General features: G+C 45.2%; 1 protein-coding gene across 1 annotated transcript in view; it reads right to left on the reverse strand.

Annotated features, from left to right (window-relative positions):
• Positions 1–1,052: 1,052 nt before the first annotated feature.
• Positions 1,053–18,866, reverse strand: part of LOC126982323 (cilia- and flagella-associated protein 57-like) — a 38,628-nt gene continuing 20,814 nt past the window's right edge. Inside the window, exons 10-23 of the mRNA XM_050834322.1 lie at positions 18,253–18,366; positions 16,274–16,486; positions 15,792–15,965; positions 14,672–14,833; positions 13,989–14,173; positions 13,565–13,664; positions 11,419–11,600; positions 9,931–10,081; positions 8,411–8,554; positions 6,950–7,165; positions 5,399–5,497; positions 3,628–3,786; positions 2,852–3,061; positions 1,053–1,160 (exon numbers count right to left, since the gene is read on the reverse strand). Of these exons, the coding sequence (XP_050690279.1) occupies positions 1,053–1,160; positions 2,852–3,061; positions 3,628–3,786; positions 5,399–5,497; positions 6,950–7,165; positions 8,411–8,554; positions 9,931–10,081; positions 11,419–11,600; positions 13,565–13,664; positions 13,989–14,173; positions 14,672–14,833; positions 15,792–15,965; positions 16,274–16,486; positions 18,253–18,366 (2,217 nt within the window). The remainder of the gene's footprint in view (positions 1,161–2,851; positions 3,062–3,627; positions 3,787–5,398; positions 5,498–6,949; positions 7,166–8,410; positions 8,555–9,930; positions 10,082–11,418; positions 11,601–13,564; positions 13,665–13,988; positions 14,174–14,671; positions 14,834–15,791; positions 15,966–16,273; positions 16,487–18,252; positions 18,367–18,866) is intronic.

Here is an 18,866-nt window from a genome sequence, read left to right on the forward strand (position 1 = left end):
GAGAGCCCGCAAGCACTATAGGCATCGTCGAAAAAAATACATAACTTTCCCTCTTCCCTATCATCTATCTACTATCGTTCACTCTTCCTATCCATATTCACCTTCTTTATCCACCCTAATCCACGTAGAGATAGATAGATAAATAGATAGTTAAAGATGGAAAGAGTAAACTTGTCTAACTTTCTATCTTCCCTTATCAACAATCCACTATCGTTCATTCTTCCTATCCACATTCATCATCTTCTTCCACCGCAATCCACACTAGCTAGATCGTAATCCATCCATCCATCTCTTCTCTTTCCCACTGATCTGTTTTCTCATCTACTCTTATCTATTTAAACGCACATCCTTTCCCTTCTATCTCCCTCTCTGTATTTCTTCTCCCCCTCAATCTACACTCTCCCAACCCCTTATTCATCCATCTTCACCTCATACGCCTTTCTCATCTACTCTTGTCATCCACTTCCCCATCCCCTCTATCTCTCTCTACTCAACATATTCCTTTCCTATACCCCAACGTAATCACCCCTTCATCAATTCCTTCATTTATCTCTCCACCCATCCACTCTTCCATCTCACTAAATAAGCGCATCGTACTTTTGTTTTTATATATTGCTTTATTTATATTATTAGTGGCTTATTTCGGCTTTATTTATGGAGTCTAGTGCGTCTTGTTCTACTTCTAATTTTTCACGTGCCCCTCCTCCTTCTCTTTCTCCTCCTCCTTCTTTTCTTCCTCTTCCTCCTCCTCCTTCACCTCTTTTTCCTCCTCCTCCTTATTCTATTTCTATCTCTTGCATATGCCCATCCCAGTACTTCCTTCTCACTCCTTCACGTGTTGAGTGTCGGAATCATTTTTGCGGCAGAATAATGTGTTGGTGTTTGAGAGGCATCCACTCCTCCTCCTCCTCTCTCTTAATCTCACTGCATATCAACCTCATCTTCGTGCCGGTGTTGATGGAGGTGATGGTGGTAGTGTTGTTGTTGTTATGCTAAGTCTGTATCCATAATAACCTTCCTCCTTCTTCCTCTTCGCTTCCTTCTCTTCCTTCTTATATGTTACTTCTTCCACTTCCTGTTCTCATCACTCCTCCTTGTTTTGTTGGTGTGCTTTTTAGTGAATTGCTGGTCTTGTTTTCTTCTGCATTGTTTGTCTGTCCCTGTGGTTAAGAGAAAGGTAATTAGGAAGAACACAGATTGATAGATAGATAGGTAGATTGACAGATAGTGATAGGGATAGAAAAAGTACATTAGTCTAGCTTTCTCTTTCCCCTTATCATCCACTATCGCTCCTTCCTTTTTCCTTTTCTCATTCACCATATTCCACCGTAATCCTCATTGATGTTTAGATAGATAATTAGATAGATTGATAATGAGGTAGAGATGGAAAAAGTAAATTAGTGTGGGGAGGCGGTGGCCGAGTGGTCAGCGTGTGGGCGTGGTGAGACGGTGGATCTACGTTCGCGGCCAACCGAAACACGCTTATTTTTCAAAACAACATCGCCGAGTGATGGAGGATTACCCGCATGCTGCCCAGACCTTCAATCAACCCTAGCTTCAGCGACTGTAAAAAAAAAAAAAAAGAAAAAAAAAGTGGAGCACCGAGGAGGCAGCATGGGCCAAACAAGTCACCAGAGTCATCACGCCAGCCACTATAAATAAAATTCGCTTGCGCCACTAACATGCTGGGGCCAATTAAAGGGTCGTTCAAGAGGCCCCTCAAGAGAGCCTGCGAGCACTATAGGCATCGTCGAAAAAAATACATAACTTTCCCTCTTCCCTATCATCTATCTACTATCGTTCACTCTTCCTATCCATATTCACCTTCTTTATCCACCCTAATCCACGTAGAGATAGATAGATAAATAGATAGTTAAAGATGGAAAGAGTAAACTTGTCTAACTTTCTATCTTCCCTTATCAACAATCCACTATCGTTCATTCTTCCTATCCACATTCATCATCTTCTTCCACCGCAATCCACACTAGCTAGATCGTAATCCATCCATTCATCTCTTCTCTTTCCCACTGATCTGTTTTCTCATTTACTCTTATCTATTTAAACGCACATCCTTTCCCTTCTATCTCCCTCTCTGTATTTCTTCTCCCCCTCAATCTACACTCTCCCAACCCCTTATTCATCCATCTTCACCTCATACGCCTTTCTCATCTACTCTTGTCATCCACTTCCCCATCCCCTCTATCTCTCTCTACTCAACATATTCCTTTCCTATACCCCAACGTAATCACCCCTTCATCAATTCCTTCATTTATCTCTCCACCCATCCACTCTTCCATCTCACTAAATAAGCGCATCGTACTTTTGTTTTTATATATTGCTTTATTTATATTATTATATGCTTATTTCGGCTTTGTTGGGGGAGTCTTAGTGTCTTGTTCTCACTTCTAATTTTCACGTGCCCTCCTCCTTCTCTTTCTCCTCCTCCTCCTCCTCCTCCTTTTCTTCCTCTTCCTCCTCCTCCTTCTTCTCTTTTTCCTCCTCCTCCTTATTCTATTTCTATCTCTTGCATATGCCCATCCCCGTACTTCCTTCTCACTCCTTGTCCTCCTCCTCCTCCTCCTCCTATTCCTCCTCCTCCTCCTCTTACACCTTTTCCTCCCCCTCCCACTCATCCAGCTCACCTCATTCATTCGTCCATCCATCCATTCATTCACCCATTCGTTCATTCATTCATTCATCCATTCATTCACCCATTCATTCACTCATTCATTCTCCATTCATTCATCCATCCATTCATTCATTCATCCATTCATTCACCCATTCATTCACTCATTCATTCCCCCATTCATTCATCCACTCACTCATCCATTCATCCACTTCTCCGCCTCACCTCACACGCCTCCTTCAGCTGTATCTGGAGTCTCGCTATCGTATCCGCCTGCCTGGATAGTGTCTGCACCAGCTGGTCACGTGACGCCTTCCTTCGGCAGGAGCGTGGGTCCCTCAGCCCGGCCAGACTCTCCGCCCTCCGCGCCTCGCCCTCCAGCCGCCACGACCGCTCCTCCAGCTCCCGCACCCTCGTCAGGAGCTCGCTGTTCTTCTGTGGAGGTGGCGGGAAGTGGGGTAGTGGTGGTGGTGGGGATGGGGGTAAAAGTTGTAGAAGGCGTAGGAGTAGTTGTGGTGGTGGTGGTGGTGGTTGCAGTAGTAGTAGTAGTAGTTGTAGTAGTAGTAGTAGTAGTAGTAGTAGTAGTGTAGTAGCAGTAGTAGTAGTAGTAGTAGTAGTAGTAGTAGTAGAAGAGGAAAAACACCAAGAAGAACAAGAACCAGAACACGAACAAGAATAAGAACAAGCACAAGAAGACCAAGAACAAGAAGAAAAGAAATACGTAGAAGATTGAGGGGAAGGCATACATATCACAACACAAAACAACACAAAATAGGCCTATACACAACCCAACCAAACCCAACACTCTCACAACCCAACCCACCACACGACAACACAGCACATAATACACGCAACACATGCCAATACAACCACACCCTCATAACACCCTGACAACACATAATACACAACACACAACCCAACATTACATTTCTTTACTTTTCTTCTTCCTTTTCTTATTCACATCTCACCTCACACACACACACACACACACACACTCTTACCCTGACGAGCGTGGCCACCTTGTCCCTGTGTGCCCGGCTCTGCTTCTCCGCCTGCCCCCTCAGCGTCGCCACAGACCGCTCCAGCATCTCCCTCTGGCGCAGCAGTTCGCACACCGCCTCCTCCTCCTCCGCCGCCACGCCCCCAGCACCGCCGCCAGCCTGAACCAGCGACAAGGAGAGGAGAAGAGAGGGTGATAGATAGACAGATAGATGGATATGTATAGAGAGACATAAAAGGTGTTATTTTCTATTTTCTGCCTTTCCCAAGCGAATAGAAGGGAATACATACGGTTATTAGCCTACTACTACTACTACTACTACTACTACTACTATTACTACTGCATCTGCTATCATCCTCGTTTACACAATAATAGTTCCTGCTTTACGACCAAGAAGAATATTCGTGGAACCGTTAACCTATTTATTTTTATATCTATTGAAGTGTAGTTAAAAAAATGACAGAAAACTTGATGGGTGGGTCACTCGGCATCTCGCAATGTTTTGGTCTTATTGCAACCATTATAGAAGATAAAAGAGTGAAAAAACTACTTATTCGGCCAGTATTCTCAAACATTTCGAGGCATGCACACTCACATTTGATAAGGAGCTCGTAGAGATTGTGTTAGCATTTCCATTGTGGTAAGTTTTATGAGCCTAATGGTGGTTCTACAAGGCATCTTAACCATGAACGTCAAGAAACACTCATGAGAACGCGACTAATCTCCATTGTGGCCTTCGGAAATCATTGCTCTGGGATCCGAGAGAGCGTCTGGGAATAAGATCTTTAGTTTCAGGCGGTTCAGACGAGATCAGTCTAACCCAACACGACAGAAGAACATAACAACATCCCAGAGACCACTTTCGCCTTTCTCCTTCCCTCTTCTCCTCCTCCTCCAGTTATGCGCAACCTTATTCACTGCTTGCATCGTAGGGGTGAGTGGGTGGAGGGGAGGGAGAGAGGGGGAGAGGGGGTTCGCTCAGCATTCATTCATCCATCAGCTGCGCATTGGTGGTTTGGGAAGGTCTTTTATATGTGGGTGGACTGGGTGGATGGGTGAGTGGAATAGGGTGCCTGGGTGTATGTGTTTGGGTGAATAGGTGAAGTGTGTGTGTGTGTGTGTGTGTGTGTGTGTGTGTGTGTGTGTGTATGAAATGAGATTGCAATGGGAAGGATGATGGTTGAGGATTTTGATAAAGTATAAGTTGTGTTGTTGTGTGTGGATGAAGTGAAGTGGATGTGGTGGAAGAAAGGATTGATTGGTAAGTTGAGAAAGAATGAGAGGGAAAAAAAGGAGAGAAAGGGAATGGAGAAAAAGAAGGAAATAAAAAAAGAAACAAAGAAAACAGATTGCTTGGTTGGGTGAGGAAGATTGAAAGGGAAAAAAAGGGAGAGAGGGAATGGAGGAAAGAAGGAAAATAAAAAAAAAGAGAAAACACAATGCAAAAAGATAAAAAGAAACGAAAAATATGAAAATAAGGAAGAAAGAGAACGGAAAACAAGAAATGCAAGAATGGATGGATAACTAAAAGAAAAAAATGTAATAAAAAACGAAACAAAGAAAGAAATCAATTAAATAAAGAATGAGAAACGAAGAAAAATAAAACAAAAGAAAGATAAATATGGAAAATGTAAAAAAAAAAATGCATGAGTGAATGAATGTATAAAAGAATAACTAAAATATGATAAAAAAAGATAAATCAGCGGAAAGAGAAAAAAAAGACAAAAACATGAGAGAGAGAGAGAGAGAGAGAGAGAGAGCCAGCATCTCACCTGTGCCACGGGGTCAGTCGCCTGTGCCAGCTTGTCGAGGTCAGGTCGCGTCCAGAACTCCTTGTGACGACCGCTGCGCACGTGTTTGTCGTTGAGGGCCTGTGTTTGTTTGTTTGTTTGTTTATTTGTGTGTTTGTTTGTTTGTTTGTGTGTTTGTTTGTTTGTTTTTGTTTGTTTGTTTGTGGGGGGGGAAAGACGGAAAGGTATTTATTAATCTACGAAATAAAGGAAGGAAGGATGAATGGAAGGAGAGAAGGAAGGAAGGAAGGAAAGAAGGAAGGAAGGGAGGAAGAAAGGAACGAAGGAAGGAAGGATGAATGGAAGGAGAGAAGGAAGGAAGGAAGGAAGGATGAATGGAAGGAGAAAATAGTGGAAACGATAAAAGGAAAGAAGGAAGGAGGGAAGAAAGCAACGAAGGAAGGAAAGAAGGAAAGAAGAGAGGAAAGAATAAATGAATAATTGAAGGAAGGAAGCAGGGAAAGAAAAAAATAGTAATGAACGGAAAAGTAAAGAAATAAAGAAAGAATCGCGCGAGAGATAGATAGATAGATAGATAGATAGATAGAGAGAGAGAGAGAGAGAGAGAGAGAGAGAGAGAGAGAGAGAGAGAGAGAGAGAGAGAGAGAGAGAGAGAGAGAGAGAGAGAGAGAGAGAGAGAGATTATCATTCAAGGTCTACAATGACTCAACACAACTACTAAGACATAATACACAACAACAACAATAACAACAACAGCAAAAACAATAAAATAGACGGCAAGAAAACAATAATAATAATAATAATAATAAAAAAACAGAAAGACAAAGAAAAAAGATAAACAAAGCAAAACAACAACAACAACAACAAAAAACAACAACAATCAAACAAGTGGGAGATACAAAGAATGAGGTCACGAAGAGTGCTCGTTATTTTTTTTCTATTATTTTTTTTCATTTTTTTGCTTAATAAAAAAAGGTTGCTTCATATCACGTTTTGCCTGCATGTTAATCCTTCCTGAGCAAGCACGCACACGCACACACACACACACACACACACACACACACACACACACACTGATAGTTTTTTCTCTCTTTCTACTTTTCTGTATGTCTATCTATCTATTTATCTATCTATCTATCTATCTATCTATATAACTGTATATATGTTCATCCATTCATCCATCCATCCATCTATCTATCTATCTATCTATCTATCTATCTATTTAACTGTATATATGTTCATCCATTCATCCACCCATCCATCCATCTATCTATTTATCTCTTTATCTGTCTTTCTATCAATCTATCTATGTATCTATCTGTCTATCTACCTATCTATTTATCTATCCAACTATCTATCTACACATGTTCAAAAGTAGTCAATAAACAAACAAAACACCAAAAAAAATATAACAAAACCAAAATGAAAAATAAAACTCGAGAAAGAAAGAAAGAAAGAAAAAGAAAGAAAGAAATCAAAACAACCCCTTCTTTCCCCTCTCCCCCTTTACTCCCCTTCTATAACACAACCCCCCCCTCCCCGTACACCCACCCCTCCCCCAACAGAGCGCACCTTCACCGCCTCCTTCAGTTTCTTGGGCTGGTGGATGAGGGTGGTGGCGGAGGCGAGGTCGGCCAGCACGCGCGTCAGGGCTGTGGCGAGCGCGTGGTGTCGCTGCTCCAGGAGACGCCCCAGCTGCCTCGCCGTCGCCAGCCGCTGACTGAGCTCCTTCACCTGACGGTCCCGCGCGCCCACCACCAGCCGTGTCTCGCTCACCTCCTCCTCCATCTGTTAGGGCGTGAGGAAGAGATGAGTGATGGAGTGATTGAGGCATGAAGGAAGGCAGAGAGAGATGAATATATAGATAGGAGAGGTGGAGAGATGGAGGTGTGAGAGAAGGTAGAGGAAGATGAATGGATAGATAATGAGGAGGTGGAGAGATAGAGGCATGAAGGAAGGTAGAGAGAAATTAGAAGGTAGATAGTGGAGAGGTGGAGAGAGAGAGGCGTGAAGGAAGAGAGATGAATAGATAGTGGTAAGGTGGAGAGATGGATTCGTGGAGGAAGGTAAAGAGAGAGATGAACAAATGGATAGAGATGGAAGGATGGAGGCGTGAAGGAAGAGAGATGAATAGATAGTGGAGAAGTGGAGAGACAGAGGCGTGAAGGAAGGTGAAAAAATGAATAGATTGATAGAGATGGAGAGATGGAGGCAGGAAGGAAGGTAGAGAGAGATGAATAAGTGGATAAAAAGAAGAATTATATAGATTGAAAGAAGGAACTCAAGGTAGAAAGACTGATAAATAATTAGATACACATATAACTAGATAGACAGAGAGATATCTAGATGAATACATATTTTTTTTTTACAACAAAGGATACAGCTCAAGGGCACAAAAAAGTAGACAATAATAAAAAAAAGCCCGCTACTCGCTGCTCCCAAAAAGAATCCAAAGAGGTGGCCGAAAGAGAGGTCAATTTCGGGAGGAGAAATATAGATTGAGAGAAATATAGATTGAAATATAGATTGAGGGATGGATTCAGAGGAGTAGAGGGATGGAGACGTTAAAGAAAGATAGATAGATGGTTGAATAGATACAATGAAAGATATTAAGGGAGACAATAAAAACTTGAACGACAAAGAAAGATATAGATATGTGGGATGTGAGGGAGGAGGTAGAAAAGTGGAGAGGGTGAGACGTAAAGAAAGACAGATATATGAATGAATAAATAGATAGATAGAAGGAAATCAAGGTACACATATAGAAAAACAGAGACATATATAGGTAGATAAACGTATGGAAGGACAAATAGAAAGAGATAAATAGATAGTCTGAGAAGTAGGTGGTTAGCAAAAAAAAAAAAAAAAAAAATAAATAAATAAATAAATAAATAAATAAAAAAAAGGATTAGCTCAGAACACCAAGAACATTACCCTCCTTATATCACACCCAAATCATTTACTTTTGCCCACACCTTTCCTTCCCTCACCTATCCTCCCGCCCCCGACCCACCCACCTGCCCTTCACCTCACCTGCTTGATCTGCTGCGCGCGTTGCTCGAGGGCGGCCTGAAGCGGCTGCAGCTCCTCCTTCAGCAGCCCCATCTGGTGGTCGAGGAGGAACCGCTGCTTCTCCAGCTCCCCGACGTGCTCCCTCGTGCTGCTCATCTGGCCCTCCTGGGTGTGTGGGGGGTGGGGGATGTGACGGGTGAGGGGTGAGGAGGAGGTTGGAGGAGGAGAAGAAGGATGGCACGTGGAAGAAGGAGGAGGAGGAGGTTGGAGGAGAAGATGGAGGGCACGTGGAAGAAGGTGAAGAAGAAGAAGGAGGAGGAGGAGGAAGGCAGGTTGAATGAGAAGCAGAGGGAGGAAGAGAAGGAGAAGGAGGAGGAGGTTGGAGGAGAAGATGGAGGGCACGTGGAAGAAGGAGGAGAAGAAGGAGGAAGAGGAAGAGGAGGAGGAGGGCAGGTTGAATGAGAAGCAGAGGGAGGAGGAGAAGGAGGAGAAGGAGGAGGACGAGGACGAGGATGAGGACGAGGGGGAGGTGGAGGAGGATGGGGAGAAGAAGGAGGGGGTAAAAGGAGGAAGAGGAGGTGAAGCAGCAGTTAGTAATTAGTCTTTCTTAATTTCCCATCTAATTATTTTTTATTAGATTAAAAGATAATTATATAAGACAGATATCATTCATATTTCGTTTGAATTATCGAAGTTAGGTAGACAGATAGATGGATAGGCTGACAGATGGATAAGTAGATAGAAAGGTAGAGAAAGGAAGAAGAAACAAACAAATAAAAAAAGGAGAGGGAGAATGAATGAGAAAACCTGCATAAGTGAAAAATGAAAGAAAGAAATACAAAAAGATAATTAACCACATCAGTAAAAAAATGAAAGGAGGAAAGAAAGAAAGAAAGAAAGAAAGAGCATTTAAAAAGGGAAAGAAACACATATTACACAAAAAAACGTAAAAAGAAAAAGTAAAACAAAAACAGCAAAACAAAAAACAAAAACAAAACAAAAAACAAAGAACGAACAATATTAAAACAGTTACAAAATGATGGAAAGACACAAACAATAGTACAGAGAAAAGGAACAACAACAACAACCCCAAAAAATAACAAACAAAAACAAAGAACGAAGAAAATTAAAACAGTTACAAAAAGATGGAAAGACACAAACAAGAGTACAGAGAAAAGAAACAACAACAACAACAACAAAAATAACAAACAGGTATCACCCCCACTCACATACCGTACTTTTTTCTTTCTTTAATTTTTTCCCTAATTCTTTTTCTCCCCCTTGAGTTGCTTTCTTTACTGTCAAAAAAATCTATCTATCTATCGATCTACCTATCTATTAATATTCCCATGGTGCAAAGGGAGTGCGCGGAGAGGTCTTCATTAAATTTTGCTCCCCTCCAACACATGTATACAAAAGGTTAGGTTAGGTTAGGTTAGGTTAGGTTAGGGTCCCCAACACTCACCCTGTCCCGTATAATATCGTCCCTGTGCTTCACCTCCCGCCTCAGGTTAGGTTAGGTTAGGGTCCCCAACACTCACCCTGTCCCGTATGATATCGTCCCTGTGCTTCACCTCCCGCCTCAGTGCTGCCATCTCGCGCTCCAGCCCCCTCACCGTAGCCTGCAGCTTCGTCCTCTCCTCCGTCAGAGCCGCCACCTCACCCGACCGTTCCTCGCACTCCCGCTGCACCCTGGAGGTAGATAGATAGATAGACAGAGGGATAAATAGGTAGATAGACATAGATTGACAGATAGATAGAGCGATAGGGTGGTAGGTAAGGAAAACATATAAGGTAAGAAAGTGAAAGATTGCAGATAGGAAAAAGAAAGTCATAGAGAAAAGAACGGAGACAGAGAGGAAGAAAAAAACAAGAACATAAAAGGTAGACAAAATGAACGAAAGATTGAAGAGAGAAAGAAGATAGTCAAAGAGAAAAGAACTAATTGAGGTAGACAGAGACTACAAAGCATAAAACATAAAAAAAAAAGAAGAGAGAAACTGACAAAGAAAAAAGAAAGACGAGAGAAAATATTTGAATAAAGTTAACAATCAAAGAAATAAGAGCAAATAAAGAAATGAAGGACAAAAGATGAAGGGTAGAAGATAGAGTGAAAGGGGGAGTGTTTAATGGCGATGAATAATGAGAGCAGGTTACATGAGGAAGCAGTTCAGAATTAGGTATTATAGAAGGGAAAAAAAAAGGAAGGACTCAAATTATTTCAAGAGTTACCCCTATTACTTCGTTTTCTTTGGCGCCGTGAGTGTTAATAGGTTGACTTAGCTAAACCGGGATATTATTTTATACATATATTTTTCTTCCTCTTCAACAATGTATCAGCTTCGCCAGTCACTCCCTCCTCCTCTCTTCTACTATGCTTCCACTCTTCTACTCCTACTAATTATCTTTATATCTCTCTTATTCATTCATCATCCTTTCTCCCTCCCTCTCTTTCCTACCCGTTTTCATTCCTCTCTTCCTTCCTTCATTCTTTTTTCTCCTCCTCCTCCTTGGTTTCCCTCTCCCTCCTATCCAGTACTCACATGCCATATACTTCTTCTACTGCCCTTTTCCTTCCCTTCTTCCTCCTTCATTTCCTTCCTTTATTCTTCTCTCCCATCTCTCTCCCTCTCTTCCTCCATTCTTTCCTATCCATTCCCTCTCTCTCCCTCTCTCCCTTCCTTCTTCCATCCCTTCTCCTTTCTTCTCTCCCTCTCTTCCTCCATTTTTCCCCTATCCATTCCCTCTCTCTCCCTCCCTTCTCCTTCCTTCTCTTCCTTAATTCTTCTCTCCCTCTCTTCCTCCATTCTTCCCCTATCTATTCCCTCTCTCCTTCCCTCCCTTCTCCTTCCTTCTCTTCCTTAATTCTTCTCTTCCTCTCTTCCTCCATTCTTCCCCTATCCATTCCCTCTCTCTCCCTCCCTTCTCCTTCCTTCTCTTCCTTAATTCTTCTCTCCCTCTCTTCCTCCATTCTTCCCCTATCCATTCCCTCTCCTTCCCTCCCTTCTCCACCTCCCGCCATCACTCACATGCCATAGTTTTTCTTCAGCGCCGCTCTCTCGCTCCTCAGTTTGATCACGGCGGAGTGTTCCTCAGCTAACTGGGCGTGCAGGGAGGCTCGAACCTGGCTCAGCTCCGCCTCTGTCGACGCCTCCACCAGCCGCACCACCTCCGCCCCCTCGCTCCGCTCCCTCTCCAACTCCGCGGTGGTCTGAGAGAGAAGGGGAGGATATTGTATAGGGAGAAGAGGGAGGGAAGGAAGGTAAGATGGAGGCAAAGGAAGGGAGCAGAGGAGGAAGGGAGAGGAGGAAAAATAAAAGGCAAGGGAGGGAAGGAGGGAGATTAGGGAAGGAGAGTAAAAAAGAAAGGAAGAGGAAGAGGAGGAGGAGAAAGGGCATAACATTTACATAGATTTATATAGATGTTTATGGGACTAGTTGGAAGGTAGGGAAAGGGGGGAAGTTTGAAGAAGGAAGGAAGGAAGGAAGGAAGAAAGAGAGATGAATAGGTAGAAAGGAAGGATTGAAGGAGGGGAGAGAAGGATGGAAGGGAAAAAGATGGAAGAATAAAAGAAAGAAGAACAGAATAAATGAATGAAAGAAGGAATGAAGGAAGGAAGGAAAGAGAGAAGTGTATGAAGGATGACGTCTGGGAGAGAGAGAGAGAGAGAGAGAGAGAGAGAGAGAGAGAGAGAGACTGGTAAGGGTAAAGAGCAAGAAGGGAGGAAAGGAGGGAGGGAGGGAGGTGCAAAGTAAGTAATGCGTTACGGTTAGGAGGAGGAGGAGGAGGAGGAGGAGGAGGAGGGTGGGAAGGCAAGGAGAGAGAAAGGGAGAACGGACGGGTAAGAAGGAAGGCAAATGGGGAGGATAACAAAGAAAGGATAATGGAGGGGAGAGAAAAGGGTGAAGGGGATGATAAAAGGGAGGAAGGGAGGGAAGGAGGGCAAGAAGAGGGTAGAGGAAGGGAGCAAGGGAGGAAGGGAGGAAGAAGGCAAAGGGGGAAGGGGATGAGGGAAGGGAGAGAAAGGGAGAAGAGGGTGAAGGAAGGAAGCAAGGGAGAAAGGGAGGAAGAAGGCAAAGGGGGAAGGAGATAAAAGAAGCAGAAGGGAGAGAGAGAGAGAGAGAGAGAGAGAGAGAGAGAGAGAGAGAGAGAGAGAGAGAGAGAGAGAGAGAGAGAGAGAGAGAGAGAGAGGGAAGAAGGGAGGAAGAAGACAAAGGGGGAAGGGAATGATAGAAGCAGAAGGGAGGAAAGGAAGGGAAGGGAGGGAAGGAAGGCAAGAAGATGGTAAAGGAAGGGAGTAAGGGAGAAAGGGAGGAAGAAGACAAAGGGGGAAGGAGATAAAAGAAGCAGAAGGGAGAAAGAAAGGGAAGGGAGGGAAGGAAGGCATGAAGATAGTAAAGGAAGGGAGTAAGGGAGGGAAGATGAAGGCAAAGAGAGGAAGGGAGGGAAGCAAGAAGGTAAGATGACATAGGAAGGGAGAAAGGTAGGAAGGGAAGAAAAAAAAAGAATGCATCCGTCTTAGAACATGAGAAACCGTATATGAATTAAGGGAGACAAAAATAACTAGAAGAAAGAGATAAAAGGAATAGAAAAAAGGAGATAAAATGAAGATAATACATAAAGAAGAAGAAATGAAGAAGGAAACAAAAATTATGGTATAGGAAGGAAGGAAGGAAGGAAGGGAGAGAGAAGGGAAAGTAAAAGGCAAGGGAGGGAAGGAGGAAGATTAGGGAGGAAGAGTAAAAAGAAAGGAAGAGGAAGATTAGGGAGGGAGAGTAAAAAGAAAGGAAGAGGAAGAGGAGGAGGAAGAGAAAGGAAAGAGGATGTGAGAAAAAAAGGAAAAGGTAGGAGGAGGAGGAGGAGGAGGAGGAAGAGAGGGACCAGTTACCAGTAGGGGAGGAAAGAATGGAGGAAAGAAGAGGAGGCAATGGAGAGAGGAATGCAGGAGGGGGAGAGGGAGAGTGTGGGAGAGGGAAGGAAGGGAGGGAGGGAGGGAGAGAAAAAGGGAGGGGGGGAGGGGGGGAAGGTAAGTATGGGAAGAATGGACTGGAGTGAATAAGGAGGGAAAGAAAGGTGTGTGTGTGTGTGTGTGTGTGTGTGTGTGTGTGTGTGTGTGTGTGTGTGTGCGTGAGTGTGTGTGTGTGTGTGTGTGTGTGTGTGTGTGTGTGTGTGTACCTTCTCTAGATCCGCCTTCAGCCTCTCCACCACGGCCTCCTGCTGGTTGAGTCTCTCCTGCAGCTCCTCCCTCGTCTTCCTCTCCGCCTCCGCCACCTTCCTGAAGAGAGACACGTACTGAACTAGTCTTACTCAGGTTCACATTCCCAGAAGCTCTCAGGTTTTACAACGACTATTTTGAAAGCGGAAGGGACATCCCCCTCCCACACACACAGAGAATACCAGTGTTATCTCAGCTATACATGTTTTGGACTAAGGACTTGACTTATCCCAGGACTTATTTTGAAAGCTAACATGAAACAAACTATCCTAGAACATTTGACTACACGCCTGTCAAGAAGAACCTATCGTGAGAGAGAGAAAAAGAGAAAGGTAGGAGGAGGAGTACAGGACACACCATCCCAGCACACCCACACACACACACCTGTCGAGGGTCAGTTGCATCTCCTTCAGCTCCGCCTCCAGCTTGTCCTGCTTGGAGTACTCGTAGAGAAGCTTTTTCCTGAGCTCCTGCTGGTGGCCCGCTAGCTGCCCCTGGTGCTCGAAGGTCACCTCCTCCAGGGCGCGGCCGTGGCTCTCCTGCAGGCTCTCACGCTCCCTCTCCATCTCCTGAAGTGAGGGGGGAGGGGGTAAGGGGGTGAGGGGGGTAAGGGGGTGAGGGGGGTAATGGGGTGAGGGGGGTAAGGGGGTGAGGGGGGTACACGAAGCAAGAACAACACCCGGTAATGAGCACAACAAGAACAACAACAAGAAGAACAACAACAACTACTACAACAAGGGAAAAAAACGTGAAATAACAGTAAACAAAGAACAACACACAAAATAAAACTAGAACAAGAACAACAAGAACAACAACAAACAAAAACAAACGAGAAAACAAACAAAAACAACATGGGGGTCAAAAGAGAGTGAGAGTGGCGATTTTTTTTTTTGGGGGGGGAGGGAGATAAAGGGAGGGAGGGAATAAAATAAACAACAACAACAACAACAACAACAACAGGAGAAGCGAGTAGCGGGCTTTTTTTCATTGTTTCCTTTTCTTGTGTGCCCTTGTGCTGTCTCCTTTGCTATAAAAAAAAACAAAAATAAAAAAAACATCACCCTTACCTGTATCGTGGCGTTGAGCTTGTCTATGGCGGCCTGCTGGCGAGCGAGCAGAGCCTCCCTGCTGGCGGCGAACTCCTGCTGCTGGAGGGCTAGATGCACCTGCTTGTCCCGCATCAGGTAGGACACACGACTCTCCAGCGCCTCCACGTGCTGCTGTGTGGCCTGACGGAGGGGAAGAAGGAGGGGTGAAGGGGGGAAAGGGGGATTGGTGAGGGGAAGAAGGAGGGGTGAAGGGGTAAAGGGATTGGTGAGGGGAAGAAGGAGGGGTGAAGAGGGAAAGGGGAGTGAAGGAGGGGTGAAAGGGTAGAGGGATGGGACACGGGACTAAGGAGGGGTGAACGGGGAAAGGTGAGTGAAGGAGGGGTGAAAGGGTAAAGGGATTGGTGAGGGGAAGAAGGAGGGGTGAAGGGGGAAAGGGGATTGGTGAGGGGAAGAAGGAGGGGTGGAGGGGGAAAAGGGATTGGTGAGGGGAAGAAGGAGGGGTGGAGGGGGAAAGGGGATTGGTGAGGGGAAGAAGGAGGGATGAATGGGGAAAAGGGATTGGTGAGGGGAAACGAAACCAGCCTCCTCAACACCCTCCCTTCCCCTTGTCTTTTCTCTCTCTATCTCCATCCCATTCACACCCATTCCCTCTCTCTCCACCCCAAGCCGTCACCCATTCCTTCATTTCATCACCACCCATTCCCTTTCAAGCCCCTTCCATTTCTTTCACTCTCAATTTTCCCATTATCTTATCTCTTCCCTTCTCATCCCATCCCATTACCTAACGAACCTGCCCTCAACACCCTCCCCTTCCCCTCCTCTTTTCTCTCTATCTACATCCCATTCACACCCATTCCTTCTCTCTCAACCCCAATCCATCACCCATCCCTTCATTTCATCACCACCTCCTTCCCTCTCTCTCTACACCCCAATCCATCACCCATTCCTTCATTTCAATAACACCATTTCCTTTCAAGCCCCTTCTATAATTTTCACTCAAACAATTTTCCCCTTATCTTACCTCTTCCCTTTTCATCCCATCCCATTACCTAACTAACGAAACCAGCCTCCTCAATCCCCCCCCTTCCCCTCTTTTATCCCCTTCTTCCCCTCCTTCTGAACGACCCCCATCACCCACCTTCAAGTCAGTCCTCGCAACCATCATCTCAGGGACATCGGGTAGATCCTGAAGGCGCTCTCTCGCGGCCACGAACCCCGGGGACTTCTCATCCACGGCAGCAACGGCCCACACCACCACCAGCCCATCAGCGCCGCACGTGACCAGCCGCCCCTCGTCCCTCGTCACCAGCACCTGCAGAAGTGGGTGACGGTGGTGGTGGTGGTGGTGGTGGTGGGGTGTGGAATTGTATAGGTTTGTGAGGTTGTTGTTGGTGGTTTTGGTAGTAGTTTCGGTGGTTGTTGTAGTAGTACTGGTGGTAGTAGTTTTGGTATTGTCTTCTCCTTCATACTTTTTGCATTCTCTCTCTCTCTCTCTCTCTCTCTCTCTCTCTCTCTCTCTCTCTCTCTCTCTCTCTCTCTCTCACTCTCTCTCCACCCTCTTCCCTCCCTCCTCCAGCCTCCCCTGTCCTCCTCCCCCCTCCAACCCACTCCCCCTCTCACCTTGACAATCGTAGCGGCGTGGGCGGGCACCTGTTTGAACGTGTTGAGTGCCATGTGAAGCGGGAACTTGTTGAGCGCCAGGTGGCCCCGCGCGGTGCCCAGGGCCAGCAGGGTCTTGATGGGGGCCACGCAGGCGCAGATCACCTCCCCACTGTTGTTGCTGCTGGTGTTGTTGTTGGTGGTGTTGTTATTGTAGTTCATCTCCTGCACCAGCTGTAGAGAGGAAGGAAGTGGATAAAGAGGTGGATTAGTAGCAGTAGTAGAAGTAGTAGTAGTAGTAGTAGTAGTAGTAGTAGTAATAAGAGGATGAGGTGGAGGATGAGGAGGATGGTGATGATGATGATGAAGATGATGATGGTGATGAGGAAGAGGAAGAAGAGGAGGAGGAAGACGAGGAGTGCGTTTTCAGAGGAGTAGGAGGTAGAAGAGAAGATAGAGGAGAAAAAGAGGAGAAAGAGGAGGAGGGGAAAGAAGATAAAATATAATAATAGTATGTGTATTTGTTTTTAAGAGGAGAAGGAGGAGAGACAAGAGCATGGAGAGAAGAGGAGGAGGAGGAGGATGAGGAGGAGGAGGCGGAAGAAAAAAAATGATTGTAATTGAAATAAAAAATAAATAATGATGTGAGAGAGAGAGAGAGAGAGAGAGAGAGAGAGAGAGAGAGAGAGAGAGAGAGAGAGAGAGAGAGAGAGAGAGAGAGAGAGAGAGAGAGAGAGAGAGAGAGAGAGAGAGAGAGAGAGAGAGAGAGAGAGAGAGAGAGAGAGAGAGAGAGAGAGAGAGAGAGAGAGAGAGAGAGAGAGAGAGAGAGAGAGAGAGAGAGAGAGAGAGAGAGAGAGAGAGAGAGAGAGAGAGAGAGAGAGAGAGAGAGAGAGAGAGAGAGAGAGAGAGAGAGAGAGAGAGAGAGAGAGAGAGAGAGAGAGAGATATTGACTGATAAAAGATAAAGCACACACACACACACACACACACACACACACACACACACACACACACACACACACACACTCACATCTTCCCCTCCTTAATGAAGACACATGAGAAGGAGCAAAGGAAGGGAAGGGAAGGGAAGGGAAGGAGAGAAGAGGAAGGGAAGGACGAAGGGAAGAGAGAGAGGGAAAGAAAGGAGGGGAAAGGAAAGAAGAAGGGGAAGAGAAAGGGAAAGAAATGAAGAGGAAGGAGAGAGAGGGAGGATAACTCGGAAAGAAAGGAGGGGAAAGGAGAGGAAAGGAAGGAAGAGGAGAAGAGAGAGGGAGGATAATAGGCAAAGAAAAGAAGGGAAAGGATGAAAGAAGGAAGAGAAAGGGAAACAAGTGAAGAGGAAGGAGAGAAAGGGAAGGGAGGATAACTGGGAAAGAAAGGAGGGGAAAGAAGAGGAAAGGAAGAGGGGAAGAGAGAGGAAGACAAATGGAGGAAAGAGAGAGGTAAGGGAAGGAAGGAAAACTGAAGAAGAGTGAAAAGGGAAGAAAAATACCTAAGATTTTCATGCCAATACTTTTTTTTTTGGTAACATCTAATAAAGCAAATGATACAAATATTTAGTAAGTATATGAATAGATAAACACATAAGTAGATATATAAAAAGATAATGAGATAAGTAACTAAAGAAAATCATCCCACCTGTCTATCTATCTTACCTTTACCAATTAAGAACTAAATACCTTTCCATTCTCACCTTCCCTCTTCTATGTCAATTCTTACCTTTCTATTATAATTCAACAACCCCTTCTTACCTTCATGTTAAATCTATCCATCTTCCCTTCATGTTAAATCTATCCATCTTCCCTTCATGTTAAATCTATCCATCTTCCCTTCCCGTTAAATCTATCCACTTTCCCTTAATTTTACCTTCCTCTTACCTCTTTTTCTCTACACCTCCTCTAACCCTTCCCTTCTCTAATATCCCTCTCTCTCCCCTCCCGCCTTCCCCCTGCATCCCTTCCTCGTTCCTGACCCTCTCTCTCTCTCCCCCCCCTGACTCACCTGTCCTCCCGTGATCTCCGCGAAGCCCCCGCCGTGACCCGCCAGGACCGTCGCTTTCCCGTCCAATGAGAGACAGGAGGCCAGGTAGGAACACGCCCCGTTACCTGCTGTTACCTGTAGGGGGAGGGGTGATTAATTAAGGGGGGAGGAGGAATGGTGAGGGGCGTAAAGGGGAAGGGGGTGAAAAGAAGGGGTTAGGTGATGTAAGGGGAAGGGTGTTGAGATAGGTGTAGGGGGGTGAAGGGGTGAAAAAGGGAACGGGAAGGGGAGTTGGGGTTGAAGGGTGAAAGGAAGAAGGTGTTTTGAGGTAAGGGAAAAGGGTGTAGAGGGGTGGGAGGGGTGGAAATGGAAAGGGGGGAAGAGGAAGGGTAGTTGGGGTGAAGGGAAGGAGGTGTTTGAGGTAAGGGAAAGGGGTGTAGAGGGGTGGAAGGGGTGGAAAGGGAAAGGGGGGAAGAGGAAGGGTAGTTGGGGTGAAGGGAAGGAGGTGTTTGAGGGAAGGAAAAAGGGTGTAGAGGGGTGGAAGGGGTGAAAAGGGAAAGGGGAAGGTGAATTTGGGTGAAAGGTGAAAGGTGTTTTTATTTGTTGAGTTATGGTTGTGATGTTGACAGTGGTGG

The sequence above is a fragment of the Eriocheir sinensis genome, chromosome 4 (assembly GCF_024679095.1).
Source record: "Eriocheir sinensis breed Jianghai 21 chromosome 4, ASM2467909v1, whole genome shotgun sequence".
In the NCBI taxonomy this organism is placed as follows: Eukaryota; Metazoa; Arthropoda; class Malacostraca; order Decapoda; family Varunidae; genus Eriocheir; species Eriocheir sinensis.